Source organism: Pteropus vampyrus, unplaced genomic scaffold (genome assembly GCF_000151845.1).
Source record: "Pteropus vampyrus isolate Shadow unplaced genomic scaffold, Pvam_2.0 Scaffold397, whole genome shotgun sequence".
In the NCBI taxonomy this organism is placed as follows: Eukaryota; Metazoa; Chordata; class Mammalia; order Chiroptera; family Pteropodidae; genus Pteropus; species Pteropus vampyrus.
In genome coordinates, this window is record NW_011889178.1 from 1401123 (window position 1) to 1422352 (window position 21230).

At 33.1% G+C, this 21230-nt stretch overlaps 1 protein-coding gene across 1 annotated transcript in view; it reads right to left on the reverse strand.

Annotated features, from left to right (window-relative positions):
• The window catches only part of DHX29 (DExH-box helicase 29), a 41337-nt gene that overhangs the window by 12831 nt on the left and 7276 nt on the right, over positions 1-21230 (reverse strand). The window contains exons 2-16 of the mRNA XM_011380617.2: positions 20430-20503; positions 19267-19380; positions 18238-18367; positions 17418-17563; positions 15757-15885; positions 12753-12879; positions 11893-12051; positions 10248-10413; positions 9861-9984; positions 8000-8608; positions 6707-6850; positions 2908-3084; positions 2131-2271; positions 860-1004; positions 618-735 (exon numbers count right to left, since the gene is read on the reverse strand). Coding sequence (XP_011378919.1) covers positions 618-735; positions 860-1004; positions 2131-2271; positions 2908-3084; positions 6707-6850; positions 8000-8608; positions 9861-9984; positions 10248-10413; positions 11893-12051; positions 12753-12879; positions 15757-15885; positions 17418-17563; positions 18238-18367; positions 19267-19380; positions 20430-20503 — 2503 coding nt within the window. The remainder of the gene's footprint in view (positions 1-617; positions 736-859; positions 1005-2130; positions 2272-2907; positions 3085-6706; positions 6851-7999; positions 8609-9860; positions 9985-10247; positions 10414-11892; positions 12052-12752; positions 12880-15756; positions 15886-17417; positions 17564-18237; positions 18368-19266; positions 19381-20429; positions 20504-21230) is intronic.

Sequence of the window (21230 nt, forward strand, 5' to 3'; positions counted from 1 at the left end):
CTGAAAGTTAAAATCATAGTTCTTAGCAAGAGTTTCTCTTTAGAAGACACTGCAAAGAATAACAAAATTTATTTGCAAATAGGAAGCAACTTTAAAAATTTTAATTATGAAAAGTTTTAAACACAAAAGTTCTGATAATGGTACAGTGAAATCCCATATATATTCATCAAAGATAAAAAAATTTAATATGAATAAATTATATGTATAGAGTTTAAAGAATTTTTAAAACATGCTGATGTTGAAGTGAAAACCATGACAGCAGTAATCAACTGTAACAAAAAAGGTAAACAGCCAATTCAGTAAGTATGAATGGTAAATTGCAACCTTGCTGAGGTTTTGAACCATCCAGTGGGTTAGGGAGAGAAATCGCCATCTAACCACAGGATTCCCTCTGCTTAAGCATATTAATAGAACAAATGCAGAAACAGTACCTAAAATTTTTAGTAGATAAAATACTACAATTGAAATGTTAAAACAAAAACAAACTTGCTTTACAAACATGGGACAATTTTAACTGAAGGTAAAAAGACTTTGAAAGCTTTGATCGAGAGTTTTAATTTATGAAATATTTTTCTCTTTAAAAACTACCAGGAATATTAATAAAGATTTGTAGTTACCGTTCGGAAAAAAATCTTCTATCACTTGAGAGGAGATCATACAACTGTTGAATATGAGCCAGGCCTGGTAAAAAGATCAGTACTGCTCCTTCAATATTTCTGAATTGGGGACTTCTGTCTGAAATATTTAAGAAGACACAATATTCAAAATAAGGAGAAACAACATATAAGATATTAATAAAACACTTCCAGTTAAAAGTTTTATCAAAACAAATGAAGAATCATTAGAAATATATATACACCTAAATATGTAAGAAGTTCCAAAATGAGATCCAGGTTGATTTTATGATGATTCATATAGAGAATAGCATGCTGAGTGCGGTTGCTGTACTTTTGGTAAAATGGATTTAAATCAGCACCTGCTCCAATCTGAACTGGGATGTATTCCTAAAAGAAACACAATCGTAAAAAGATGAACAAAAATATTAAGTATTTTTATAAGACAAAAGGAGAAAAAGGAGGTATGTCATTCATTCAAATCTGTATTTTTTTATTGTTACCATTATTATTTTGTTAAAATATAGCAAGAATACTATTTTTAAGTGAAGAAAATATAAGATTTCATTATCTCCTTATAATTTAATTTCATCCAGCCTCCTTAAATATAACAAAACTTCTTATCTTGGCATGTACACGCTAAATTAATGAAGAATTAAAGAAAAACAGAACACTATACGTTGTCCTGTGGCAACTGAAAAGCAACTAGGCTGAGAGGTCATAATAACTTTATTAAATAGTTTATACCTGCTTCATTTCTTCTAGATTTTACTTTGGTTGCTGAGTTCTAGTCATCTCTTTTGAAATACTTTTAATTTTCTAAAGTCTTTCTTTAGTTTCTAATTTCTATCTCTGGAGTTTCAGGGAAAGATTTTAGTTTTTTGCATTCTTGGTTTATCACCTGCTTAATTTAAAGTTAAGTAACTTTAACTTTGTGTTTACATCAGATTAGATATATGCATGATATACTGTGGATACGATGAAAATACTGAGTATAGCACCACTGGCTAACATGCAGGATAACACATCTTTTGTGAAACATGTCATTAAAACTATCTATGAAGAACTGTGCTTGCGCCCTGGACAGTTTCACTACTAAGGATGGCTCACACCAGGATAGAGGCTAAGAAAACTGGCAAGGATCTAGATTTGGGCCTGCCCAAGCTGATCGCCTAAGGTGTTCAGATAAAGTAGAAAAAATAATTACAAATTTATCTCTCAATAATTGATCATTGCTATGAAACAATAAAAGTTACATCATACTTATACAGTCCTGACTTTTTTATGTGCACTTATAAGGCTCAGGATAGTATAAGAAATATTACAAACCAACGACTAGACTCTATGAAACACAGATTAAAGAAATGACCTTTAAAATTTGTTCTTAATCATATTTGTTTCTCTTCTACCAAATTATACTCGAATTCACTATGCCAGCATATGATCTCAAAACTCTCATGACAGGTTACATCCTGGATAGCATTGTTAGATGTCTTATAAAACGTCTTCTTTTTACCTGATACTTTTTTATTCCCCCTGCTTTGCTTGTAACATTAATGGTTATTTCTTCTTCCTCCTCCAGAAATTTCTGACAATATTCTGAGTCTTTCTCCAGTACAAAGCCTGTTTCTTCTATTATATCTTCAAGATGAAAAACCTGCATAGATTAAGGCAATGCATATAAATGGTGAACTCAAATTCATCTCAGTAAATGTCATTTTAAAAAGAATAAGGGGATTGTTACTGTTTGAATGTCATCAAATGCTAATTTAGAATTATTATGAAAAAAGATTTTCTGCATTATTTGGCAATGAAGAATTTCATTGATGCAGATGAGTCTGTCCCTATAAGTCTGAAGACAAATTACATTACGGTGTATATTTTTTATAAGTGAAAACCAATTAAAAAGAACAGTCTTTATCAGTTGAACCAAAAGAGCAAATATTAAGAAAGGAAGCTTCAAAGCCAACTCTATATTTGAGAGGTGGGTAAAAAAGGAGTTCCTTATTGCCAAGCAGCCATCCTCAATCTGGATATAATGGCTTTGACATGGAAATGTTTTATGTTCTGTACTTGTCAGTTATGTCTTCAAGCAGAACCCTCCTTTCCAGCCCAACCATCCTCAGTCAAGGCGGCACCAGCCATCTGATTCCCAAGGCCATCTCCAGGTCTTCTCTTGCTTGCAGCGCCCTGGGAATAGGTCTGGGCTCAGCTTACAAGCGCCTATCTTCTGGGGAAACTCCCTGGTGGGCATGTGGTTTCTGTTCATATACGTGTTGTAAAGAAAACTTACCTCAACAGGGTAACTTCTTCCTGAAATTCTGAGAATAGGGCAGTGTGTGAAATATGTGGAAAACTTTTCACTGTCTACAGTGGCACTCATTAGAATCAAGTGTAGGTCAGAGCGTTTCTGTAAAATTTCCTTCAAGATAATTAGTAAGAAGTCTGACTGGACACTTCTTTCATGAACCTAGTATAAAGGAAATAAAAAATTAAGCATATATAAGGTCGAGTAAGAGGCTAAAATAATCACACACATCTACTAAAAGTTAATATTTAAATAGTACACATGGAGGGAAAGAGAGCTGTATGTTTCAAGTAAGGCAGATCTTTGGAACTGAAAATAAAGTCACCCTCTAAAAATTGAAGCTAGTAAAAATCAGCACATAATGAACAAAATTAGCTATTACAGTAGGACTCCATCTTAGCAAACGGCTTGCAAGTGTTTGGTAAGATTAGGGCAGCTTCCAAATTTCACTTAGTGGCCAGGGTGACTCCTAAAGTTCTGCCACTAATATAAAACTATACTGTTGCCATCACCACAAGAGAGATAGTCTATCGACTATGTAGAAAAAGCTAAGTTGATTAGTAGAAATCTGACAGGGTCTTTATCAACTGTCCAAGAAAAAGTTTTTTTGTAATGCCCTACCAATACACACATTTTAGTGAAGAGTGCTTTAAACCTGCTATAGAGCATAACAGCCATGGTACACTGTCAGAACTTATTATCTGCTGAATGTACCAGTCTATCTTCCAACTTTCTGTAATTTGACTTATTTCTACTCCATTGTATAAGATTTAAGGCAGCATACAAAGATAAAGTACACCAAGATAACATAAGTTAAAAAAGGTTTGATCATTTATTTCTTTGGAAGGAAGGCAACAGTGGTTAAGTGTTCAAGCTCTGGAAACCACTGCTGGGTTCAATTCTTGGTTTGGCCACTTACAGTATGACTTTATGAAACTTATTTAAATATCTCTGAGTTTATTCCTGCTTCTATAAAATGAGAATACAAATAACACAGACTTCATAGAGTGGTTGTGACAATCAAATAAGATCATGCAAAACCTTAAAAACAGAGCCCAACAAACAGTTAAGTATTCAGCTTTCTGCTAGATGCTGGGGATTAAAAAATTATCAAGACAGTTCTCTCCATTTGAGTTTACAGTCTAGTAAGAGGACACTGTACAGGATGATTTGAAATTACATATGAAGAGTAGCTAATTCAGGTGATCAGGAACACTACTAAGAGAAATTGCCATTGATGCTGAGAACTGCAGGATGAGTTTGAAAAAAAGGAGGAAGGAATACGTTGAAAAAAGGAGAAAAAGTGGTCACGAGACACACAAATTATACAAAATCTTGGTGAAGATGGGGATCATAATACATTTTAGGAACTGGATAACAAAAATGACACCTTGAGCGTGGGATAGGGAATGGGCAAGAGATACCTGGAGAGGTACTCAGTAATCAGCCTGTGTAAGGCCTTATAAACTATGCTAGGGAGTTGAGACTTTGTACTAATGAGTCAGGGCAGTGATGAAAACATTTTAAAGCAGGGGAATCATATGGTTTGAGTTTTGTTTTTAAAAGAGATAACTCTGGCTACAACGTGGAGAATGCAGTGGAGAACAAAACAGAAAGCAGAATGTTTAATCTGAGACTTCATAGTAACTAAAGAGAATGGTGGCCCGTAGGAGGGCAATACCAGTGAATACGGAGAAAAGTGAACGGATTTGAGAAGAGTAGAATTAAAAGGACTCACTGATTGGATTTAATGCTGTGAGAGAAAGAAAAAGAAATAATCTTGGATGTTTTTACTTTGGTGATTTGACCAGGATATTTACTTCTGAAGATCAAGAAAGAGATTTCCTGATGGATGATACAAATCTGAGAAATGTTGTCAAATAGATGGTACTTTATACACATACTGATTTTTAAAAAAAGAAGAGAAAAAATAAGTATAGAACATAAAACAGCTAATAAAAAAATATATTTTATTAAGTATACATGGGAGAGATAGGCAAAAAATTTGGCTGTAAACATACCAGCAGCCAGCAGGAAAAGCTACTTAACTCACATACTGACCATAAATTAGAACAAATCCCACAACAATTCTTAATAATAAGGCCAGAAGTATTATCCTGGGCATTTTCATAAAGAAGTTTCCAAATAATATAATGAAGGAACAGTGCTACAACATCTCCCACATCCTTACATTTAACATAATGATGAATTTCAGTGGGCTTTTTTCTCTAACTGTATTGTTCAAGAGATTGATAGTATCACACTGAAGCACAACTCAGTAAATCATATATACAGATTGCTAATACTATACTATCAAAAAACAGCTTCCTGACATTGGTCTGGCTTTTAAATTAGGGTTCACCCTGATATATATTTATAAAGCAATTTTCTGATAAATTGGAGTTCCAAGAAAACTTACTAAGTAGCTAATACAAATATTTCAACCTATCTAGCAGTAAAAATTTCTCATTATAGATAAATTAGCATTTTGACTTACGTTGATTCTTGAGGCTACTGATAAAATCTAGGTCTTGGTCATGCAAAGGTATGATCATGACACTCTACCACCCCCCACTCCCACCCACTACTACCAAGAGCAGTCACCCATGGGCCTGCTCAAGTGGCCATAGGTCCTCTTTCTTTTTGACATCTTCGTGATAATACTACAATTTCTCTTCCCATTAAAGAATAAAGATTCCTTCGATAAAATTAATTCCTATGACTTATTTCCAAAATATTATAGTATTTAAAAACAGCTTAACCTAAACTTGTCCAACAACAGGATAATGGTTAAATAAATGATGGCACATCCAAATAATATACTATAAAGCTACCAAAAAATCTTTTTGTAGACTAATGATATAAAAGAATTATATAATAAATATTCATAACACTACATATACACATATATAAATATACACATTAAATGTCAACATTTTTTTCTGGGTCATGAGACTAGAGATAATTTCTAACCAAAAGGAAGAAAATAGCCCAATAATCTATATGTAGTCTATTAATTAAAAATCAATGAATGACATCTGCCTTCTGAACTTAGAAAATTAATAGACATTCAAAAAAACTTTGTATCAGGGAAAATTTTTAAAATATATTTTGAATAATAAAAATGCCATACATCTTATTTCTTCTTGAAAAAATATGTACAAAGCAAATCAGTTTACACATACTGGGCTAGAATGCCAATTACAATAATTCTAATGTAAAACTTTTGGCATAATTCAATTTGTGTTCATTCAAATTTGCTTCAAGTAGGAGTGTATCTATAGAGAAAATGACATATTGATGAAGAGTCCTTGTTTTTTGTAAGAATCTGAGAAAATCCTTTAACTAAATGTAGTTGAGAGGCAGTATACTGGTAAGAATACAGACAACAGCCCAACTGCCTGGATTTGAACTCCCCAGCTGCAGGACTTACTGGCTGTGTGAACTTGCACAAGCTATTTAAATTCTGTACCTAAACCTCCTCAATGGTAAAACAGAGATAACAATATCTACTTCACCGGATGGCTGGAGGGTTAAATGAATTTATGTATATAAAGTCCTTAGAACAACATCTAGCATGTAGCAAATGTTATATATAGTATTTACTAAATAAATCAATTTTATAGAACATGAGACACATTTGTTCTAGAGAATTAAATACTTGTATATAAACTGTGTGGCATTTATTAAGCACAAAGAAAATGTTGGCAAGTATTAGAAGTAGCATCTTTTTAATACAAAAATGTTTAGAATTTATCTGAACATGACTATAGAATCTACTCACCTCATCTACAATAACATGAGACACGTTAGTTAGGAGACCGTCTTCTTGAAGTTTCCTTAGCAAAACCCCAGTTGTACAATAGAGTAACCTGGTAGATTCACTAGCTCGAGATTCCATCCGGATCTGATACCCACACAAAGAATTCTGAAGAAAGAATACAGGCTGAGATTAGATTTTCACAAGTCATCTTTAGGCTCACTCTTTCTAGTCTATTAATTAAAACTTCAAAAAGTAAACCACTAGTGCTAATCCTACTATGTGGAGTAGTCTAAGTAAATTTAGTGCAATTTATTATCAGAAATATTGAGGTACTCTGGAACAGAAATTTAGAGCAGCTTCTTCAATGTGGTCTTCTCATCTCTCCAGATTTCATAAAAGCTGCCACCATTAAAAAGCAGCTGGTATCATACTAGTGGTGCCTGACAGGAATCTTGAAGTCACTTCTATTTCCATCATGCTTTCTTCTTCAGACATTCCTTTATTTTATTTGTGTACCTGTCTATCATTCCCTTAATGTAAATTACTTAAAAGACAGAAACTGTGCCTTTTTTTCTTATATTCCATGAGAGAATCTCAATTTGCTACATAACTTTTTTTTTTTAACGAAGGGGTACTTATTTTAAAAATAGAAACAAAAATGTTAAGTACCATTTCTAGAAAGAACAATTCAAAGTATAACTAAGCTGAGTTATATGAACTTGGAATTCATCATAGTTGGTTCTACCCAACTTATTAATTGCTATACTTAGCAGTGACTCTAGTTAAAGTTTGGCCAGTTTTGTGTATACTGGCATGGCAAACACATGACAATAGATATTTAAGTACCTTCTTAAATTTTTTTAAATACAGGGTTTGAAATTAGTCTAGAATTTTCTTCTACATTGTTTTTACCTTCTGCTCATTGACAAGAATTAATGAAAACCACTCAAGAATACATTCCACAAAAAAGATTTGCAAAAACTTGAGATATAAGATATTAGACTCAAATTTATATTTGTCTGTAATCTGAATGTTCAATGTTGTATATAACATATTTGAATATTCAGTTTTTAAACTGAATATATTTTTTCTTTTATATGAGAATTTTAATGAAAGAATTATTAATAATCCTTTTCATATGAAGGAGAGTGGCATAATATCACATCTATCAAAGAAAAAATGAAAAGTGCCCTGAGATGTGTTACTGAACAACCAGTAACACTCAAAACTCATAGCTGGTATAGATTCCAATTGGATCCCAAGAGCAAAAGTGATTAATGTCGCCATTCACTGAGGTGGAGTTGAACATCTTACCCTTCCTCCAGGTCCATTTTCACAGCCCAATTCGTCACACACTCTTGTGGCTAAACTTACTGCTGAGATTCTTCGGGGCTGGGTACAGACAATGTTACATTTGCTTGTCCCCGACTCATTTAGAAGCAAATCTTCCAAAAGAAAATGTGGTACTTGAGTACTTTTACCACTCCCTGTTTCACCTGCCACAACCACTACCCGGTGCCTTTTAAGAGTTTCAACAATTGAATTCCTGTGTTTGAACACAGGTAACTGCTGTCTTTCCTTTAGAAGTCTCTGGTACTTCGGTGTGCTTTGCAACTTTATAAAGAGGTTTCTAACAGGTTCCAAGTCTTCTACATTTTCTGATTCCAAGGACAGTGCAGAAAAATCCTCATCAGAAACTAAATTTTCCCAAGATTCCTCAGGATCTTCAGAGTTTTCTCTCTTATTTTCAGAATGCTGTTGTTGCTGTTGCTGCTGCTGTTTCAATTTATTCAGAAGTTTGGCAATAAAAAGATCACGTGGTTTATTGGTTTCCATTTTATTTAATTCTTCCTTTTTCTTTTCTGCATCACTCCATTCCAGCCAAACATCTCGGTAAGTTGGAGGAAGTAATTGATGAACTGACTATAAAGAAAAAAATAGCAGTATGTTATTTTACTAATTATAGGTGACAAAATTCAATAGGTTAGAACTCAGAATAGCTATCTTCCTCTGAAAATGTATTTGTCTCTTAAACTAGTAAAAGTTACTACTTTAATAGAAGATGTACATGCATATGATGCAGATTTATAAATAGCATATCATACTCAGGCTTCTAAACTTACTAGCTAGGTGACCTTGGGCAAATAACCTCTCTCTGTCTCAGTTTCTACATTTGTAAAATGGGGCTAATAACTATCTCCTTTATAGCCATGCTCTGAGGTAAATTTCAAGTGAATACATGAAAAGCACTTATTCTTGGAACATAATAAACTACTGAATAAATGTTTATTATTTATTCTTGCAGTGGTGCTATATAAATATGCCGATGATTCACAGAACATTTCTAAAACAAAGCTCTCTCTGTGATTCTGGCAAATGTATACTATTATAGGTCAAAGTATTTTAAATGAACTACACTTGGAAAGACTATAAGTAATCCTAATTCTGTGCTATAAGAGAGCCCACAATTATCTCTATTATATTGATAGTCATTTCTATCAACTAAGCTTACCTTATGATACCTTATTTTGCAAAATAAGGGAAATAAAGAAATTAAGAACTTTTACTGACAGAAACTGGAAAAGAAATACATTTTGGGGTTCCACTTAATCAGTGCCTGAACTTTACAGTGGTTCTAATTTCCCATGAAGATATACACATTTACTATAAAAGGGAAATACTGACAATCTCCTCAATCCCCACAGAGCACTGTGTTCTTTTAAAATTGCTTCCTTTAGTACTTTAATCTTTCCTTAATCTGGATGTAACTTAAATTGAAAATTGGAATCAATGTCGACACTTTTTTAAAAGTTGAGAGATAACATTAAAAGAAAACAAACTTTAAAAAAATTTCTCCTTAATTCAACTACTCTAGCACGATTATTTTTATTCTGTAAATTAGTATGGCCTGAAAATTTGAACCAATCAAATGTCTCAGAGCCTCTGGTCTTAGGAGAGAAAGACTGAGCCATGTTTAGGAGTGAGAGGAAGTCAAAACTATAAATAAGCAGAAATAAGGATAAATCAGAAGGAACAGTAAAGAGAAAACTGGCACGGAAGGCCATAATTAAATATGTACTAACTTCCACATGCAGATAGTTTTATGTAGACAAAATATAATATACCCATTACACCACAAATGATTTTTAAAACATCCATGTCTAAAAAGTCTCACCTGCCCTTTCACTAAACGATAAAGCGCTAGTGTAGCTCCCAGATGCTGAGCTTGCATGCCATCCTCTGTTAAGATTGTAGGGCATACTACCAGTACGTCATCTTCAGACTTGATTACCCTTACCCTACGAAGAAGCCAAAAGAAATTTTAAATAAAATTGAAGTAAAAAAAAAGTCAGAATTCCATTAGCATTGAATTGAAGTTCACATTAACTCTTTAAAATAAACATCCTCGTGGAAAACATTGTAACTGATGATTTATAAGCACTACCAATCTGAGATGTTGGCATTAGAGAGCTTCCCAAATGTCTACTTAAATCATGAGAAACAAAAAGATTTTCATCTTAGATTTTTCTAAAAGTTCATTCAGTTAACCAGAAAAACATACCTGCATTTCCAGTATCTACCTACTGGAACTTTTTCAAAGGAAGGATTTGGACTTTTAGGAAGATTCTTCCTGACCCAATCAATCAGAAATTGTTTGGGAGATTTTCCAGTCCAGCTTCGAGCAGTATAGTCAAAATTTCTTACATCATGAGGTTCTTTCTTTTTCTCTAAAATGATAGACAAAAATTCATTTTTTAAAAAATGGTCATGCACTAATATACAATCTCATGAATGATCAAAGTCCTCTCACTTTTGGGAACAGACTTTTAGAAGAAAATAGGTGAAAAAAGGACAGACAGAAAGCCTTGCTCTTTGTAAGCGATGTAAGGAATTCTTGATTGATAGAACCATTGGAAATCTGAATCTTTAAAGGAACTATCTTGAGTAACTTATGTATTTTTTGTAAAATAGCAATGATACTATCCATGTGATGAATTACTTAGGATACTCTCAATTACAGTGTTTGGTACGCTACCACAAAGGAAGGATAATCTTTTGAAAAAGTATAAATCAGATGTTATTTCCCTGCTTAAGTGATGACACCACCACCACCTCCTTCAAAAGTTTCATGTAATGTATAAAATAAAGTCCAAATTCTTCACTACTTTCCAAAGGCCCTCCATGGTCTGCCTATCTGTTGTCACTCTTCTATCACCTCACTATGCTGTAGCCACACTGTCAGTCAATTTCTCTCTGTACTGTCTCCCTCCTTAGAAGGCTCTTTTATCAGCTCATTACCAGGCTGACACCTAATCAGCTGTCAGACTCCAGAGCAAGTCATCAGCAAGGTTTCCTCAATCCAAATTAAGCTCCCTTTGTTATCTCTATTATTTCTTTGATAGCATACATCACAATTTATAATTACATATTTGTGTATATTTAAAGCTTATCTTCCCTACTAGACTATACACTTAAAGAAGGCAGAACCTAGGTTATTTTGTTAATAACTGTGCAGGTAGCATTTGATGTTGTGAACAATAAGGAATAAATAAATATTTGTGGAAAGGACATATAATTAAAAAATGAGAATTTAGTGTGGGACTTAACTATTATTATACTAGCTATATCAATAATTTACTTATCACAAAGAAGTACATGATTACACATGTCTGGTGGCATGGCCAGAATCAGGAAAGGTTTAAAGAAGAGATGACGTTTGAGGTGAGCCTTGAAGTGAGGGAAAAATTGGTCATGTAGGGGGTAACAGGATGAGCAAAGTCATGGAGCCAGGAAACAACATATGTTTTAAAGAATGATGTGGCTACAGTACATAGCTGGAAGAATGAAGTGGAAGGTAGATTGTGGCAGACTGCAAAGGATATTCAATGCCATGATAAAGCGTTTGGACTTGTTACTAATTAAAGGCTCTTAAGAGGAAACTCATGTTTAGATCTGTTGTGGAAAAATAATTCTGGAAGTTTAGAGGATGGACTGGAGAGGGATGAGGCTGAAGCAAGATATTTGTAATTGCAAAATGCAATACAAGTAAATTACCATAATTATTACTTTTTGAATACAGCTTGTGGAAGCAAACTATCATTTTATGTAGTTTGCTAGAATCCAAAGTAAAATATTTTCTCAATTATACATTCTTTGACATTTTACTATTTACGAATTACACCTGGAACACTTTCCCTTCATTTTACCTTTTTCTTCTTCAGTAGTAGCTGTAGATTTTGCAAATAAATTAAAGTTCAAAGCACTTTCCCCTTCTGTGGCTATGGGAGGCTTTTTCTTTTCATTTTGTTGATGTGAAATCTTTATGGCTGGATTGAATACTGGATGGTCTTCTAAAGTTTCCATTTCTACCAAGAAAAAACATGATGCTTAGTTTTATATATTTGTCTTTTGTGCCTTTCTGATGGAAAAAAACCAGTATTCCTTCTTTTTCCTTGTAGCCAATTGTTCAATACCTCCTATTAGGAATTTGTGCTAGAAGTCAGAGGCAATTTATTTTCACATCGTATACTAAAAATTTTAAATCGTTTAACAGATATAGAAGGCCTAGAAAATTTTTTCATTAGAAATAAATCCTCATTCACCTCTCCTTGAACGGAGGTGGCATTTTATGGTTTACATCAGAGGTTGAAAAATTATGGTCTGTAGGCCAAACCCAGCCCTGCTGCCTATTTTTGTATGGCCTCTGAACTAAGAATGATTTTAATATTTTTAACTTGTTGAAAAGATAAAAAGAAGAAATATTTAGTGACATGTGAAAATTGTATGAAATTCATGTTTCAGTATCCATATATAAAGTTTTATGAGAACACAGCCATGTACTGTCTATACCTGCTTTTATGTTGCGATAGCAGAGTTGAGTGTAATTGTGACAGTATGTATGGTCTACAAAACTTAAAATATTTACTATTTGACTTGTTACAAAAAACATTAGCTAATCTCATATAAACTGTTAGGAAAGAGCAGACATATTAAAAAGAGGCAACCCTGATGCTAGGAAGGCCCATAAAGAACAGACATTATTCACTTAAGAATTTAAAAGTGTTACCTCTTTGAAATTTCCTTATTTTTTCTTGAGCCTCTTTTTGCCCTTGCTTGTTTTTTTCTAGTTTAAAGGTAGCTGCTTGCTCCTTTGCATCCAGAAGTTTTGCTGCAAGATGCAAGTACCTTTCATTCTGTTCCAAATAAGATAAGGAAATAAAAAGAAGAGCAAGATTAATTTATCTACTGACAATGTGTTATATCAAAACCTGTGACCTTTTGATATTATTCTTGGATCTAGCAAACCTTTTAAGATTTTTTTCAGAGAAATAATACAAATGTGCAAATCTGCAGGTACACAGATGTTTACTGTGGTGCTGACTGAAAAGGAAAAACTGGAAAACAAATGCTGAATATCTACAGAGAAAACTAGTCAGCCATTAGAAAAAAAATAAGGTAGTAAAAGAATGAGGGTGATCCACATGGAAAAACTATGTTATGTTAAATAAAATAAAGCAAACTATAGAACAGAAAGTATGTATGAGCTCATTTATGTATAAAAATCAATTTTTATACATTTTATAAATATACATAAAGGATTGTATATGTAATAATATAGTAATACTCATCTGAAAGTCACCTTCCCATAATCTCTATCTTATAGGGACATTGAAAAAAGATGGCCTCTGGGGAAAATTGGTGTTTTAAAACTTAAGGACTTAACTCTGCTGTGCAAAAACTAGACAGAGCTTAAATTTAAGTCAAATTACTGATTTTTTTTTCTTAGGTTAGGTTACTAAGGAACAGCAGATGAGAAGCATCAAAGCATAGGGTGGAGACGAGGGCATGTGTAGTTGCTGCTATGAAACACAACTGCTAAGATAAATGGAAAAGAGAAAACTAAGGAAATAGCATACCAGCTGAATTCTCAGATTTTCTGTAGAAGCAAACATCATTATAGTGTAACTGACTGTAGGGTTAACTAGCTCCTTAAATTCACCCAAATCACTCATTCTTTCCATCGTTCCTATTTATAGCATTGATTTCACCATCTGTCCACCTTTGCAATCTTTGGCTCCTTAACCTTTATATTCAGTAAATCACCAGTTCTTACTGATTCTTGCTTTAAATGTTTCTCTTCCTTTCCAATTTCCATTTGGGGACCTTATTATTTCACACCCGAGTAAGTATAATAGCCAGCAAAATGCCCTTCATACCCTTTCCAAATCACCTTGAATATTACTAAATATTACAAACCACCTTAAACACTACTAAATCTGACCTAAAATGTCAATTTCTTCTTGTCACCTGCCCCCATACCTCTACTGGCTCCTCACAATCAACAGAAGTTGTCAAATTCATTTTTTGGGGCATCAAAATCTTCTAGTCTCAGATGAGCTCATCTGTTTATTCTTATCTGCCAGTATGTAATCACACATTTTATCCTCTATACATGTTCATCTATTTTTTCATAATCAAAGGCCCCAAGCACAATTCCATGTCTGTACCCTGTTCACACTATTTCACTTATCTAGATCCTCTTCCAATCCTTTATTGCCTATACACACTCTATGCACCCTTCAAGTCCCATCTCTTTGAAGTCTACCTAATGCTCCAATCAGAAGAGACCTCTCTGAATCTCAAAGTAGACTTGTACTGTCCTAAATTGTTTTTGTTTAGTTTAATATAGGCACGTGGTTAGAAACAGAAGAGTATAAGAAAAAAGAAGTCTCCTTCTCACCCTACCATCCCAAGTCCTAATCACTAGTAAGCTTCTTGTGTATCTTTCTAAATGTCTTCTTTGCATACATAAGAATGCAAATATATGTATGTTATTTTTTTGTTTCACACAAGTGGGTTCATCATAACATGTGCTGTTGTGCAACTTTTTTTTCCTTTCTAAGCCAACTTTATTAAGGTATGATTTACTTACAATAATATGTACCCATTTTAAAGTATACATGTGAATTTGACAACTGTATACACCTGTGTAACCACCATCACAACTAAGATATAAAATAGTTCCATTATCACCAAAAGTTTCTTCATGATGCGTTATAGTCAATTTCCTTACCCCACCCCCAGACGCAGGCAACCACTGATCTGCTGTCACTATAGATTTTGCATAGATGACTTTTCTGGAATTTAATATAATGAAATTATTTAGAACATACTCATTTCTGTCTGGCTTTTCTCATTCTCGTACAATGCTTTTGAGAGTTGCTTACAGTGATTGGCTATTATGAATAAAGTTGCAGTGAACATTCATTTAAGTACATGTCTTTTTTTTGTGGACATATGTTTTTAGTTTTCTTGAGTAAATACCTAGGAATGAAACTGTTGGGTCATATGATAAGTATATGTATAACTTCTTAATAAAGTGCCAGTTTTCCAAAGTGGTTATACCATTTTTTATTCCCACAATCAATGTATGAGTGTTCCACTTGCTCCATATCCTCCTAACATTTGGTATTATGGATCTTTTTTAATTTTAGCCATTTTGATGGATATATAAGTATCTCACTGCAGTTTTCATTTTCATTTCTTTGATGACTAGTGATGTTGAACATACTTTTCATGTTTATTGGATATCTATATATCTACTTTTGTGAAGTATCTGTCACCATTTCAAAACTTCTTTATAAATTCTAGATATGTCTTTTGTCAGATATTATGTATTATAATATTTTCTTCCTACAACTTGCTTGTTTCACTTAGACTTATATTTTCAGTTTATTTCTGGGTTTTCACTCTCCAGACTATGGGTTTCCTCTGTAAAGGAATGTGCCTTTCTTTTTTTATTACCCAAAGAATTTAGTATATTCCTCATACATAACAACCATTTAAAAATATTTGATTATCTCTTCGAGCATGGGAAAAATATAATTAATATCTATTAAGCAGTTATTTTGAGTCATGTTTTTTCCTAAGTGTAAATTTGTTTAATCTTGGTATCAATCCCTAAAGGAAAGTATTTCTCTAATTTACAAATGAGGAAACTAAGGCTCAGAAAAGTTAAATATTTTTCCAAGGAATGTCCAGCTGGAAGCCTAATACAAATTTCTACTCACAGGGTCAAATTTTTCCTCCTCTTCTAAACTTTTAGAATTTTCACTCTTTTCTTCTTCATTTTGTTGTTCAGCATACCGCAAAATCCATTCTTTCATATTTACTTCCATATTTTTTTCTTCCTTTTTTGGCTAGAAATAAAAAACAAATATCTGAAAAACCAAAGTTAGAAAAAGGTATCAAAACTCATTAAGCGTCACTGCTTTTATGATTCCTTTATACTCAAAAACAGTAGATACACAGCCTCAAAAATCATATTCTTTAATGTTCAGTGAAGGACAAATGAACTCAACATTAAGAAAAGTCTAAACTTGCATAATCCAAATAACATGTTTACATGAGGGGCAAAAACAAAAACAAAAAAATGAGAGGTGAACTGTTAAAAATTAAAAAACTAGTGTTATTCCTTAAAAAGTAGTTTTATGAGGATGATGCTTCCATAGGTCTTTGTTTTGTTTGTTTATAAGCTTTATTGAGGTATAATTGATATATAAAAAACTGCACATATTTCATGTATATTAACACACTATATACATTATATAGTAATTATTTAATATATAATGTATTTATAATACATATATAAAGTCATCATTTTGATGAACTTGGACATATGCATACACATGATACAACCACTACAATCAAGGTACTATAAATATTTATCACTTCCAAAACTTTCCTTCCGTTCTTGTGTGTGTTTGGAATGGGGTGGTGGTATGTATGGTAAAAACACTTAACATGAGACCCATGCTCTTACCATTTTTTAAAGTACACAATACTGTATTGTCATTATATGCACAGTGTTACACAGCAGATCTCTTGCACTTTCTCATCTTGCATAACTGAAACTTTATAACCTTTAAGCAACAACTCCCTATTTTCCTTTCCTCCCGGCCCCTGGTAAACAATATTCTATTCTCTGCTTCTATGAATTTAACTATTTTAGATACCTCATATAAGTGAAATCACGCAGTATTTGTCTTTCTGGGACTGGCTTATTTCACTTAGCGTACTGTTTTCTAGGTTCATTCATATTCACAGGTGTTTTATAATATGCAGAGTATTTAGGTGTAGTGCACTAAGGAACTATACCTTCCAGTATTTATGTTTCCTGTAATACCCTTCAACAAGATTTTGGAATCAGTTAAGTGACTTGCTTCAACGAATGAGATGTTAACAAGAGTGATACAAGCAAGAACCTGATTAAATTTGTACATTAGGACTTAACATCTTGAAATATTTGTTCTTGGAAGCCAAATGTCATACAAGAATCACCATATGTGAGGAAACCCAATCTAGTCACATAGAGAGAGGGATGCCTGGCTACCTCTCAGCTGAAGCACTAGTCATGTGAGTAAGAAACAAATTTGGATGTTCCAGCCTCAAGAGATACTGTGTGGAACAGAAGAACTGTCCAAGTAAGCCCAGCCCAGACTCAAAATCCTAAGAAATAATAAATTGTTGGTTTAGGCCACTATACTTTGGGGTGGCTTTTTATGCAGGAATAGATAACTAAAACAGACAATGATAGAAAAGTTTGGCAAACGGGTAGGTTATATTCAATAAGTAGAAATGTTATAGCAACCTAATATTTATACTCCTATGAACTGCTATATATGCTTCATTCTGATTTTATATAATTTTAAATGTTTAATTCTTAAATTACCTTAATCTTAGGGTCTTCTTCCTGTTTTCTGGTTTTAAGTTGCAATGGAGATGAAATAGTGGCTTGTATTTGAGGAGACTGAAATTTTGGCCTACTTTTAGGTTGTCGCTCTTCAAATTCTTGACTAAATCCTTCGGGGAGTGCATCTTAAAAGAAATTGGAATGAGAATAAACATGCATATGATAATAAAACACAAATATTTATAAAACATATAAATAAACGCTGTCTAGACAAAGAGCACCTAGTTTGCTTGCATCCCTCATCTTCTAAGAATAGAAGTCCTATGGTGAACTTGGTTTTACTGTCAAACTAGAAGTGGTTAACACTCATTGGATGATAGCTAGCTCGCCTCTATCTGGCCATTCATTCCACCCTCAATGTGGTATGTGGTATACTCCTAAAATTTCAAAAAAGATCTTAACTATATCCAGTCTTTGGCTGCTTGTTATAGCATATGGTAGTATCTTTAACCAGTCATACAAGCAATTTGTACTCCAGGCTCTTGCAAAGATTTATAATCTTGACACACTGCTTAATCAAATACTATTTATCCAAAGCCAAATGGCTCTAATTTCTAAAGAAAACCCATGAGACACAGCCTAATAGGTTAAAGATAGGCAAACTTAGATATTTTATTGTATTAAGTGCATTGTAAAATGACTATTAACAACTGAAAAAAGCACAAAAAATTCTTATTGCACAGACAACCTTAGAGATGAAAAAATTTTAAGCACAAGTCAAAAGCTTGATACAGATATCATATATACTGAAATTAGTTCAAAAGATTTTAGAAACAAAGAATTTTGATAATCGGCTTACCATCTGAAAGGTTTAAACAGAGCCAGTCCAAGGCAGAATGAAGGTCACCTCCATGTAAGAGTGTGTTAGTCATGGCATCTTCAATGTCTTTAGTCTTAAATGAAAATTCTTGTAAAGCCATATATAAATCCTATGAAAGGGAAATGTAAAAAACTCATTTATTCAATTTTCTCTCTTTCATTACTATATTCTCCCATTCATTTTAAACCAAAACATTTGACACAAATTATAATTTAAAAAATACATTTCCTTTATTTTTTTTTTCCAGTTAGAAGAGTTAAATGTGCTCATTGTACTGAGAATTTGAGAACTACAGACAATTTTAAAAAGAGCCAGGAGAAACTGCTCATATTCTCACTATCCAAAGATACTTTTTACAATGTAGTATGTTTCTTTTCAGTCATGTTTCTATGATTTTAAAAACAAATTTCACTTAACATTATAACATAAGCATCTTCTCAAGTTATTAGAAATTCTTCACCACTTTTAAAAACTGTATAACATTCCATTAGGCAGATATATTAGAATGTAATCATTCATTTTCCTACTGTTGACCACTTAGAACATTCTCATTTATTATAAGCAGCGCTTAAACATGTTCGAGCATTTTAATGTACTTCCTAAAGCATAATACTTAGAGTTAGGCCTAACTGGGTTCAAATCCAGACTCTGCTTACTCTGCTACTTACTGATTAATAACATCAGACTCACTTACATCATCTTTCTAAGCCTCAATTCCTTCATTTGAAAAATGGGGCAAAATATCTTCTGGGACTGCTGTGTCAGAGAAAATGTAAGCATAGTACCCACAGAGTATAATAACAATTTTGAGAATGTAATTTAGTTTTCATATCGCCATTTTAATGTGTGCATTTGTATCTTGCACAATTCCTTCCCTACTCTTGCAGATGGAAATGATCATTATGAAATCTCAATGGAAGCTGAAAAAGTCATTTTATCTCACATGTGATACTGTCTTAAAAATGCACAACTAAATATAAATAACTTGAAAAAAAGTCTGCAAAATACCTGTAATTTTTTGGCAGTAAGTCTTCCAGAAATCACACCCTTATCATTATTTTGCTTTTTATGCTCATTGATCACTCTGATAATTCTTTGCTCTAGTTTGTTATTAATTACCACCTGTTGAGGTAAAAAGGCCATATTAGAAGCTAAATTATTAAATCATATTTAGTAATTAAATAATTAGAAGGAAATCATACAGTTTTTTATATCCATGCCAACCAAACTCAGAATTCCAGCTAAAATCAGATATAGTAATTATAATATTTTGGACTACTATTCATTAGACCACTTTCCTATCATACATTTAATATGGAAAAAGCAACAACATATAGCAAGAAAAAATTCCTCATGTAAAGTCTCTTGAAGCCATATATTTCAAGACAACGTCCTTGGACCTCCCTTGGATTGTTATCCCAAAGACAGATTCCTAAGCCCTATCTTAAACATGCTGAATCAAAATTCTTGGGAATGGAGCCCAGAAATCTGCCTTAATGTAAAGCAGTCCAAGCATACAGCCTGAAAGGATGGATGCTACAGTAAAATGGGGGCATATCAAGTAAAAAATAAAATCTGTACAAAGAGTAATTAGGTTACACAAATTCTTTTGGCTTCAAGAGTTTGAGTTCTATTTTTTCCTATTGGCCATTTCATCTTTTGTTGTTTCCATGTTTATAAAGATTATAAAGATACATGAAGTTAAAAAGATACATGAAGTGCTGAATAAGTCACCAAGAAAATCAACCTGGTATGTAATAAAGGACTTCATTAAGGTCACAGAGGTGACAAATTGAAAAAGGGAAGTAGGGCATTCTAGAGAGCGAGCCCATGGGCAAAAACCTAGAGTCATAAAATCATATGAGATGAGGGGGAACAATGAGATGTGAACTAAAATTTTAAGTGGAGAGGGGGCCGAAAAGGTATACTGAGTCCGGTCTGAAAGGATGTGTATGCCATGCTTAGAAGTTTGGACCTAATTCAATCTTCCTTAATTTCTTACCAGCTCTCAACATATGTGTATGATTGATTTACTTTATTTTATAGATTAGCAATTAGTGTACTACTTACTCAAATTTTAAATGTCCCATCATTTTCTTATATTTAAGAATATATATATTTTCTTAAAAAAGAGAATATTTCTTGAAATGACTCAAAATCTTGATACTCACTTTCAAAATAGACTTATCCAGATTTGCAGGGCCACCAAAATCATTTGCAGAACTAAAACTATAGATTTTTGGACCTGTAACAGAATAGTAAAGGCAATTTAATGATTAATATCTATTACACTATTTTAATTTTCCTCCAAAGGTTGATAAGTATTATTTGATTTAAGCTCTTTCCCCCCACTTCACCAAATAAATCTAAAAGTCAACAAGTTTTCAAAATCTTTTTACCAATTAGCATTCCCTAGGTTAACCAGTATCCTATAAAATGCAAATGCCCATGTATCTTTTAGATTAAATTTATCTTCAACTTCCTATTTTAAAAAATTAGATGCTTTTCTGCCTGGTACTTAGTTGAAGTAAGATTTTTCAGAGGATATTAAATTCCTGGCAGAGAAGACAGGCTATTTTAAAGAGAAAGTGCTCCTCTAAAGGTAAAAGGAAGTTAAGAGTTCCTATCATCTATTAAGTCCGAGGTTGCTGTATTAGTTTCCATAAACTTGGTGGTTGAATATAACAAATACTTTCTCACAATTCTTGAGCCCAGAAGTTCAAAATCAAGGTATGAATAGGCCTATGCTCCCCCTGAAGGCTCCAGACAAGAATCTTTCCTTGCCTCTTCTGGCTAACGGTGACCGTAGATGTTATTTGACTTGTTGGCCTCCTTCTTCATATGGGTCTTCACATAGACTATTCCTCGTGTCTCTCTGTGTCCAAACCTGCATCTCCTTTCTCTGGATACTAGTCATTGGATTTAGGGCCCATCCTAAATTCAGGATGATTTCATCTCAAGATCCTTAACTA